Source organism: Tachysurus vachellii, chromosome 25, assembly GCF_030014155.1.
Source record: "Tachysurus vachellii isolate PV-2020 chromosome 25, HZAU_Pvac_v1, whole genome shotgun sequence".
Classification (NCBI taxonomy): domain Eukaryota; kingdom Metazoa; phylum Chordata; class Actinopteri; order Siluriformes; family Bagridae; genus Tachysurus; species Tachysurus vachellii.
In genome coordinates, this window is record NC_083484.1 from 5544765 (window position 1) to 5557500 (window position 12736).

Consider the following 12736-nt stretch of genomic DNA (forward strand, 5'->3'; position numbering starts at 1 on the left):
AGAAGAAGAAGAAGAAGAAGAATGAATATGATTATTATTATAAGGATATAATAATATTAATATTAATATTAATATTAATAATAACAATAATAATAATACTATCGTTGTTCTTCTTCTTCTTCTTCTTCTTCTTCTTATTATTATTATTAAAAATCTGTTAATTTATTTATTTATTTATTAAAATGCTATTTGTATTAAATTATATCGCAATAATTCTTTTTTAAATAATTTTTAATTTCATTACATATTCCGTTAGACTGGTACTGGTACTGTGTGAAGGTTTAGCACGAATTATTATTATTATTATTATTATTATTATTATTATTATTATTATTATTATTATTATTATTACCTCGATGGAATGGCACGGTCCTGGAAAGGGTGTGCTGAATGAAACCGGTAGCCTGTACGCTGCACCCCCCTCTCTGTGAGGAGATGGTACAGGCCGAGCCGGCTGTCTGAGGCACTGGATGCTGCTCTCACTTCTTCTCCCAGACTTAACGAGCGGAACAGCGGAATAAATATCTGAATAAAATCTTTCAATGGCTTCCAACTTTAACGACATTGTGAAGCAGGGCTATGTGAGGATCCGGAGTAAGAAGCTGGGGGTAAGTTTGGTCTTTCTGTCTTTGAGATTTTGCTCACTAATGTTTCTGGCAGCATCTGGATGTAAAAGGCTTTAAAATGCTCCCGCAGAGGCAGAAATAAAAGCCCCAGCGTGTCGTGCCTGAGTATCTGAGATGCAGAAGGATTTCTGAGACTTCTAGGAGACATAAAGTAGCAACATGAAGTCGTTAAGTGCTTGTGTTTGTTCTCGGTCCAGCTGTGTTTGTCTGTGGGTTTGTTATGTGTTGTATTTTGGTGCTGATGTGAAAGTGGGACAAACACAACAGGCAGGTCCCAGCAGGTCAGTATTAAACCTCACGGCTTCATACTGCAGCTCCACTCACTTTACATTCAAACTTATTCTACTCACTTTCACTCACTTGTTTTTGGGTTAAGTCCTGTTTCTGCTCTAATCTGTCTTTGTGTGTGTGTGTGTGTGAGGATGGGTGTGTGTGTGTGGGTGTGTTTCATACTTTTAATTTTAAGGCTTTAAGGGATTAAGAAGATGTTCAGGTTTGGATATGAATTATTGTGTGTGTGTGTGTGTGTGTGTGTGTGTGTGTGTGTGTGAGTGATAGAGAGTGTCAACGTTAGAGGAAAACTGAGCTGAGGTTGATATTGGATCAGATTTACTGACACAAAACAACACAGAACAGACAAAACACAGCACAACACAACGTACAGCATGAGACGAGAAATTAACAAACACAAAAGACAGCAAAATACAGAGCACACTATAGACGACACAAACAACACAGCACAAAACAAACAGCTAAACAGACAACACGGGACAGGACAGACAACACAGGACAGGACAGACAACACAGGACAGGACAGACAACACAGGACAGGACAGAACAAACAACACAGCACAGGACAGACAATACAACACAGCACAGGACAGACAACACAACACAGCACAGGACAGACAATACAACACAGCACAGGACAGACAACACAACACAGCACAGGACAGACAGTACAGCACAATACAGACAACACAGCACAGGACAGAACAAACAACACAGCACAGGACAGAACAAACAACACAGCACAGGACAGAACAAACAACACAGCACAGGACAGAACAAACAACACAGCACAGGACAGAACAAACAACACAGCACAGGACAGAACAAACAACACAGCACAGGACAGACAACACAACACAGCACAGGACAGACAACACAGCACAGCACAGGACAGACAACACAGCACAGCACAGGACAGACAACACAGCACAGGACAGACAACACAACACAGCACAGGACAGACAACACAGGACAGGACAGAACAAACAACACAACACAGCACAGGACAGACAACACAACACAGCACAGGACAGACAGTACAGCACAATACAGACAACACAGCACAGGACAGAACAAACAACACAGCACAGGACAGAACAAACAACACAGCACAGGACAGAACAAACAACACAGCACAGGACAGAACAAACAACACAGCACAGGACAGAACAAACAACACAGCACAGGACAGACAGCACAACACAGGACAGACAGCACAACACAGGACAGTCAGCACAACACAGGACAGACAGCACAACACAGGACAGACAGCACAACACAGGACAGACAGCACAACACAGGACAGACAACACAACACAGGACAGACAACACAGAACAGACAACACATCACAGCACAGAGAACACAACACGACAGACAACACATCACAGGACAGACAACACAACACAGGACAGAAAACACAACACAGAAAACACAACACAAATACAATAAATAAAACACACACCACACAATACAGATCCTCTCTTCATTTTCCCTTTCTTCCTTAAACAATACCTTCCACATCCCTCTACTGTACATCCCTTTTTTTCTCATCACTTCCTTCCTTCCTTCCTTCCTTCCTTCCTTCCTTCCCTTTTAATACCCTTCCCCATCACTCTTCATTTGTTTCTTTACTTTTTATATCTATCACTCTCCTCTCCTCTCCTCTCCCCTCCTCTCTCGTCTCCTCTCATCTCCTCTCTTCTCCTCTCCTCTCCTCTCCTCTCTCGTCTCGTCTCCTCTCGTCTCCTCTCCTCTCTCCTCTCCTCTCCTCTCCCGTCTTGTCTCCTTTCTTCTCTCCTCTCCATCTCCATGGTTGGTCTTGGGGTCATAGGCAACATTCCTTCTCCTCCACAACGGCGAGTTGAGTTGATGCCAAAGAGCTTGATTTTGATCTCATCTGACCACAACACTTTCACCCAGTTCTCCTCTGAATCATTCTGATGGTCATTGGCAGACTTCAGAAGGGCCTGTACAGGTGCTTTTAATGCAGGATTTCAGTCCTTCATGGTGTAGTGTGTCACCAATTATGGTCCCAGCTGCCTTGAGATCATTGACAAGATCCTCCTATGTAGTTCTGGGCTGATTCCTCACCGTTCTCATGATCCTTAAAACTCCATGAGGTGAGATCTTGCATGGAGCAGCAGACTGAGGGAAATTGACAGTTATTTTGTGTGTCTTCTTGTATTTGCGAATAATCAAGCTGATTGTCGATGGTCTTGTAGCCAATTTCAGCCTTGTGTAGGTCTAAGATCTTGTCCCTGACATCCAATGTACAACATCAGCAGGGGATCAAATCATTTTTTCCCTCACTGTACAGTGTGGGCTTCGTTAGTCCACTCATTTCTGACCAACATTAATAAAAAGAAAAATGAAAGTATTTTATGAAGAAAGGATATAAAGGAAAATAAAGAATGGAAACGATCTAGTTTGAAAGGTCCAGTCAGTTCCTGTATCATATCATTATATTGTTCAGCTTTTAGTCTGGATTTTTTTCTTGCAGGATCAGCTATAGCGTGTAAGAAGAAGCAGGAAGTTCTCACTGCAGGAAATTAATATTTTGCAAAAAAATCTCAAAGCAAATAAAAAGCTTGTTTACAAATTTGGCTGTAAACTTCTGCACTTCTCTTATATCTGAACCATTCAGAAGCAATCACATTAACATGTTTTAATCCACTGCAACAGCCCAAATCGTAATATATCAGATATCTACAGCGGCTAAACTCAGCTTAGTCATGTTAATCCAGCTTTATGCAGCTTTCTCCATCCTGACCCACATTCAATGTCCATTTCATTACTCTGCTGTAAAAGAGGATGCTCTATATTCATGCCACAGATGGATGCAGAGAAGACATTTATAGTCTGCAAAGCTATATAATAAAAATGTCAGGGCAAGGGAAAAAAAAAAAAACACCATGGCGGCATCTTCGGTGGCCCGAACTTGTCCGCGGCTGAGAAACGTGGTGCAAAAAAAATAATGTTTCTGTCACCGAGACTTTGGGTGATTTCAATGCCTGTTCATTATTAATGGGGAGAGCTGTGAATAAGTGAGCAAAGGAACAAAAAGTTTCAACTTTATGCAAATGAAAAAAAGGCTGCTGTGTTGCTTTGACCATTTGGGACAACAGGGAGAAAATTGCTGTTTTTCAAGCGTAAACAAAAAGGTACACAGAAGCCAGGAGTCAACTGAACCGAAGGTAGATTTTAAAAGAGCAAGAGAAGGACAATTCCACTGAGGCAGAACCAGGTGTGTGTATTGAGGGGGTGATATCCAAAGATTATCCCTTTTTATTTTTGTTGCATTGGATCGAACAGTTTGTGATTTCAACACTTCGTTGCTAAAGACAGAATATAACTACTTAGTTTTGGATACATCCCCAAAAGCAGTGAATCTTTTCTGCAGCATTGGGTCAACTTTGTTTTAGCCTCCCCCCAACTTCTAATGGTTTAGTCCAGCCTTAGAAGCCATTCTGCCTCATACAAGGTTATATACGTTTAGCCTTAATTTCACAGATAGCTTATGTTGATATACTATTTATATTATTTTTTGGCTTATATCACTTTTAAAAAAATGAAGAACGAAAAGGGATTTTTTTAGCAACAATTTTGACATTAAAAGGAAACTTGTGCTTAATGGCTAAAAGGATTTTAATAGAAATGTCAATGACTTACAGCAATAAATTGACTATTTATTGAGTTTTTTTCTGCCATAAATCAATAAGAAGTTTACTAGTACAGTAATAGTAGATGACTTTATCGGTTATTCATGCTAGCTGGCTAATATTTAAATAAAACATCATTATATTTACAGCATATGTCCTAATTCTGATCGACTAACCATAAATCTAATTTTGTTTATACAACCGAGCAATTGAGGTTTAAGGGCCTTGCTCAGGGGTTCAGCGGTGGCAGCCTGGGGGAAATTGAACTCGCAACCTTCCCTTTGGCAATCCAACACCTTAACCACTAGGCTACCGCATCCCCATAGGGAGTGCTGTAACAGTAAAGAAGTCTATGATGGGATGATGTAAAACAGCATAGAGTTATTCTTTAATAACAGGAATGGGTTTTTTTTTCACAGCTAAGAGACACCCACATGTTGTAAATTTATTTTTTGTTTATAGTTAAATAAATTGAAAAAGCTGTTAAACAAGTTAGGTCTTACAGTAGAACTGCTATTAACAATTGTTCCTTTATCGTCCACTATGTGTTTCTCTACGTTGAAGTTAATTAGTTAAAACGACAGAATGCAGCTAATTTCGATAAACGTAAAGTCCTCCTTCCAGAAAACTTTACCTCAGGAAAGGAACAGCTTTACCTCAGCTACAAAGGTACTGGAGACTTCCGGAAAGTAAGCAAGTTAGAAGTGTAACGTAAGAATCAGATCGTTAATACAGAGCGTTGCAGCGTTTAAATCAACTTTCACTTGCTGGCGACTTTCAAGCGACTGCAACCTTATTCCACTAAATGTGGGCGTGTCCAATGAGGCGACAAAGTAAAAGAAAAGTTGAACGTTATGCGAATACGGAGCGGCTCCCAGTGGGAGGGAAGACGGTACGATATGATGCAGATATACAATGCTGAGGTTTCTATACAAACACCAAATCTCCCTCTAGAGTGTTTCATTATAGCAGGAAGGGAACTGATTTTTTTTTGTCACACATGCTAGTTGTACCACCCAGCGATGAATGTTGCTATGGCAACCAGTAGTTGTAGGAATGCCTACTGGTGACTTACAGCACTGTATTTTTTGAACGTAACTCAAGATTAAGTTGTTAGTAAAGAAACGATAACATACATATCACTTAATTCAATCGATCAGCTTAATTTTGGACATCGATGCAGTGTTTACTTCACGTAAGAGAACTGAGAAGGAGAAGAAATGATGGAAAATCTATGCGTCGTCATTTTGTTTAAGGGGTTTTTATAGTTTATATATAACGTTATCTAGCACTAAGGAAAGGTTTGTGTTTTAAAGCCATTTTTTGGCAAATTCAGCAGAACAAAAGTAGGCTGTACAGTTTGAGTTGCAAAATCATCAGAACCTAAATCTCAGATTTAGATCTCAGACGCTCAGAGGTTGATCTAAATGTTGGAAGGTGGTTATTCTTGTTCTTTCTCTCATTCTTTTTACCCTGTAGTTTTTTTTTTGGTCTGTTTCTTTCTCAAGGCTCTCATTTTCCAGTTCTCTCACACCCTCATGCTCTTCCTCTGTATCCTTCTATTGTTTTCTCTCTTATTCTGTCTGTCTCTCTGCTTCTATTTCTCTATCCTTCTTTTAGATTTTTTTCCACTCTGATCTGGTTTTCTCCCATTCTGTCTTGGATGGTGTTTTTTTATCCCTGCCTCATATTCTGCCACTGTCTCTCTCATTGCCCTGTGTCTCTCTGCCACATGGACTTTCCTCTATTGTGTTATCTATCTTATATCTCTTTCACTTGTTTCCTTTCTCTCTCTCTCTCTCTCTCTCTCTCTCTCTCTCTCTCTCTCTCTCTCTCTCTCTCTCTCTCTCTCTCCTCTCTGTAAATGTGAAAGTGGCTTAGTAAGATGTTGGACCATAATGAACTCCCAGAACAGCTTCAAACAATATACAAGTCTCTGGAAATCTATTATAACGGCGAAAAAAGATTTTCCTTCAGCTAATGTTTTGATGATGGTGTTGGTGTCTAACACGTCGCTCCAAAAGCTCGTTTAGACCGAGACCAATCTGGTGATTGTAAAGGCTTTGACATGACATATAATTGACATCACTTTCATGCTCATCAAACCATTAACTGAGCCTGCATGCCTTGCGGTTAGGGGCGGGGTCATCCTGGACGAGACCACTCCCATCAGGACAGAAAAGCTTTCGATAAAGGATGAAGTTGAGCAGTCAGAAGACAGCATTCAGACCGTTTTGACGAACGCCACACATACACTCTCTCGCACTTGTAGAGAATATAGCGAAGGATGACTCATCTGACCCGAACTTTTTTTTTTTTTTTTTTGGCACCTCTGGGTAGTTCAGTGCCTGTGGTTTTTGCACCACTGAACTCTCAAATGTGCATTCGTCTTTGTAATGAGGGGTTTATGCACTGCAAGTCTACCATAATATCCCTCAATGTGGCTGCGGACAGACCTTTCTCTCTGACAGTCTGATCACGTCCTGCCTCGACATTCTCAGTCACCTGAAGAACAGCTGCACTTCTGCTCTTCTGTTTTTCTTTACCTAAGGCATTAATGCACAAGTATCGCTGGCCATTTAGTGCCATGATATTTGAAGACATTTCTAAAATGCAGATGTGCAGGATCTAAACATTTCCATTTTCCAAACCTGAGCCACCAAAATTTTAACTCAGATGTTTTTAGAAGCTTTTGGTAAGTTTTGGCAGACACGTGGTTTATTTTGTTGTTCATATCAGATAGTAATAATGGTCAGCCATGAAGATGATGTCATTTTAATTCCTTCTATATATTATATATAGACACTAAGTGCCTTGCAAAACTATTTGCCCCCCTTTTAAGACAATTTCCATATTTTGTAGTTTTTAAACTAGATGGGCATAATCAGGGTTTTTATTGCTTTATTTACTAATATATCAGTTTTCAGTTCACCCTCCTTACTGTGTAGTTTCTATCTGTTAATTAGTTCCCTTTTTATTTTCACCCTAGAGACCCAGAAGGATCAGGGACGAGATTCTGTCCCAAAAATCTGTAAAAGAGCAATGTTTGTCTTTAAAAAAGTAGATTCCAAAGTTTGAATATCACATCTAGCACTGATAAAATAACACAACACTATACTACACACAACACAGTCACAATAACACAACACTAAACTACACACAACACAGTCACAATAACGCAGCACTAAACTACACACAACACAGTCACAATAACACAACAGTAAACTACACACAACACAGTCACAATAACACAACACTAAACTACACACAATACAGTCACAATAATGCTGCACTAAACTACACACAACACAGTCACAGTAACACAGCACTAAACTACACACAACACAGTCACAGTAACACAGCACTAAACTACACACAACACAGTCACAATAACACAACACTAAACTACACACAACACAGTCACAATAACACAACACTAAACTACACACAACACAGTCACAATAACGCAGCACTAAACTACACACAACACAGTCACAATAACACAACACTAAACTACACACAACACAGTCACAATAACACAACACTAAACTACACACAACACAGTCACAATAACGCAGCACTAAACTACACACAACAATGTCACAATAACGCAGCACTAAACTACACACAACACAGTCACAATAACACAGCACTAAACTACACACAACACAGTCACAATAATGCTGCACTAAACTACACACAACACAGTCACAATAACACAGCACTAACCTACACACAACACAGTCACAATAACACAGCACTAAACTACACACAACACAGTCACAATAACACAGCACTAAACTACACACAACACAGTCACAATAACACAGCACTAAACTACACACAACACAGTCACAATAACACAGCACTATACTACACACAACACAGTCACAATAACACAACACTAAACTACACACAACACAGTCACAATAACACAACACTAAACTACACACAACACAGTCACAGTAACGCAGCACTAAACTACACACAACACAGTCACAATAACACAGCACTAAACTACACACAACACAGTCACAATAACACAGCACTAAACTACACACAACACAGTCACAATAACACAGCACTAAATTACACACTCATGAAAACACAACACTAAACGACACACAACACTAAACTACACACAACACAGTCACAACAACACAACACTAAACTACACACAGCACTAAACTACACACAACACAGTCACAACAACACAACACTAAACTACACACAACACTAAACTACACACAACACAGTCACAATAACACAGCACTAAACTACACACAACAGTCACAATAACACAGCACTAAACTACACACAACACAGTCACAATAACACAGCACTAAACTACACACAACACAGTCACAATAACGCAGCACTAAACTACACACAACACAGTCACAATAACACAGCACTAAACTACACACAACACAGTCACAATAACACAGCACTATACTACACACAACACAGTCACAATAACACAACACTAAACTACACACAACACAGTCACAATAACACAACACTAAACTACACACAACACAGTCACAATAACACAGCACTAAACTACACACAACACAGTCACAATAACACAACACTAAACTACACACAACACAGTCACAGTAACGCAGCACTAAACTACACACAACACAGTCACAATAACACAGCACTAAACTACACACAACACAGTCACAATAACACAGCACTATACTACACACAACACAGTCACAATAACACAACACTAAACTACACACAACACAGTCACAATAACACAACACTAAACTACACACACATCAAAACACAGCACTAAAACTACACACAACACAGTCACAATAACGCAGCACTAAACTACACACAACAGTCACAATAACACAGCACTAAACTACACACAACACTAAACTACACACAACAGTCACGAAAACACAACACTAAACTACACACAACACAGTCACAATAACGCAGCACTAAACTACACACAACACAGTCACAATAACACAACACTAAACTACACACAACACTAAACTACACACAACACAGTCACAATAACACAGCACTAAACTACACACAACACAGTCACAATAACGCAGCACTAAACTACACACAACACAGTCACAATAACACAGCACTAAACTACACACAACACTAAACTACACACAACACAGTCACAATAACGCAGCACTAAACTACACACAACACAGTCACAATAACACAGCACTAAACTACACACAACAGTCACAATAACACAGCACTAAACTACACACAAACACAGTCACAATAACACAGCACTAAACTACACACAACACAGTCACAATAACGCACACTAAACTACACACAACACAGTCACATACACGAACACTAAACTACACACAACACAGTCTCAATAACACAGCACTAACTACACACAACACAGTCACAATTAAGCAGCACTAAACTACACACAACACAGTCACAATAACACAACACTAAACTACACACAACACTAACTCTAACACACAACACAGTCTCAATAACACAGCACTAAACTACACACAACACAGTCACAATAACGCAGCACTAAACTACACACAACACAGTCACAATAACACAGCACTAAACTACAACACAACACTAAACTACACACAACACAGTCACAATAACGCAGCACTAAACTACACACAACACAGTCACAATAACGCAGCACTAAACTACACACAACACAGTCACAATAACAGCACTAAACTACACACAACACAGTCACAATAACACAACACTAAACTACACACAGCACTAAACTACACACAACACTAAACTACACACAACACAGTCACAATAACGCAGCACTAAACTACACACAACACAGTCACAATAACACAACACTAAACTACACACAACACAGTCACAATAACCCAACACTAAACTACACACAACACAGTCACAATAACACAGCACTAAACTACACACAACACAGTCACAATAACACAGCACTAAATTACACACTCATGAAAACACAACACTAAACGACACACAACACTAAACTACACACAACACAGTCACAACAACACAACACTAAACTACACACAGCACTAAACTACACACAACATAACACTAAACTACACACAACACAGTCACAACAACACAACACTAAACGACACACAACACTAAACGACACACAACACTAAACGACACACAACACTAAACTACACACAACAGTCACAATAACACAGCACTAAACTACACACAACACTAAACTACACACAACACAGTCACAACAACACAACACTAAACTACACACAGCACTAAACTACACACAACACAGTCACAATAACACAGCACTAAACTACACACAACAGTCACAATAACACAGCACTAAACTACACACAACACAGTCACAATAACACAGCACTAAACTACACACAACACAGTCACAATAACGCAGCACTAAACTACACACAACACAGTCACAATAACACAGCACTAAACTACACACAACACAGTCACAATAACGCAGCACTAAACTACACACAACACAGTCACAATAACACAACACTAAACTACACACAACACTAAACTACACACAACACAGTCACAATAACACAGCACTAAACTACACACAACACAGTCACAATAACGCAGCACTAAACTACACACAACACAGTCACAATAACACAGCACTAAACTACACACAACACTAAACTACACACAACACAGTCACAATAACGCAGCACTAAACTACACACAACACAGTCACAATAACACAGCACTAAACTACACACAACAGTCACAATAACACAGCACTAAACTACACACAACACAGTCACAATAACACAGCACTAAACTACACACAACACAGTCACAATAACGCAGCACTAAACTACACACAACACAGTCACAATAACACAACACTAAACTACACACAACACAGTCACAATAACACAGCACTAAACTACACACAACACAGTCACAATAACGCAGCACTAAACTACACACAACACAGTCACAATAACACAACACTAAACTACACACAACACTAAACTACACACAACACAGTCACAATAACGCAGCACTAAACTACACACAATACAGTCACAATAACGCAGCACTAAACTACACACAACACAGTCACAATAACACAGCACTAAACTACACACAACACTAAACTACACACAACACAGTCACAATAACGCAGCACTAAACTACACACAATACAGTCACAATAACGCAGCACTAAACTACACACAACACAGTCACAATAACACAACAGTAAACTACACACAACACAGTCACAATAACACAACACTAAACTACACACAACACAGTCAATAACGCAGCACTAAACTACACACAACAATGTCACAATAACGCAGCACTAAACTACACACAACAGTCACAATAACACAGCACTAAACTACACACAACACAGTCACAATAATGCTGCACTAAACTACACACAACACAGTCACAATAACACAGCACTAAACTACACACAACACAGTCACAATAACACAGCACTAAACTACACACAACACTAAACTACACACAACACAGTCACAATAACGCAGCACTAAACTACACACAACACAGTCACAATAACACAGCACTAAACTACACACAACACAGTCACAATAACAGCACTAAACTACACACAACACAGTCACAATAACACAACACTAAACTACACACAACACTAAACTACACACAACACTAAACTACACACAACACAGTCACAATAACGCAGCACTAAACTACACACAACACAGTCACAATAACACAACACTAAACTACACACAACACAGTCACAATAACCCAACACTAAACTACACACAACACAGTCACAATAACACAGCACTAAACTACACACAACACAGTCACAATAACACAGCACTAAATTACACACTCATGAAAACACAACACTAAACGACACACAACACTAAACTACACACAACACAGTCACAACAACACAACACTAAACTACACACAGCACTAAACTACACACAACACAGTCACAACAACACAACACTAAACTACACACAACACTAAACTACACACAACACAGTCACAACAACACAACACTAAACGACACACAACACTAAACGACACACAACACTAAACGACACACAACACTAAACTACACACAACAGTCACAATAACACAGCACTAAACTACACACAACACTAAACTACACA

At 39.4% G+C, this 12736-nt stretch overlaps 1 protein-coding gene across 1 annotated transcript in view; it reads left to right on the forward strand.

Moving 5' to 3' along the window:
• The first annotated feature begins 439 nt into the window (after nt 1–439).
• Nucleotides 440–12736, forward strand: part of dok6 (docking protein 6) — a 62626-nt gene continuing 50329 nt past the window's right edge. Inside the window, exon 1 of the mRNA XM_060861777.1 lies at nt 440–608. Coding sequence (XP_060717760.1) covers nt 543–608 — 66 coding nt within the window. The 5' untranslated portion in view covers nt 440–542. The remainder of the gene's footprint in view (nt 609–12736) is intronic.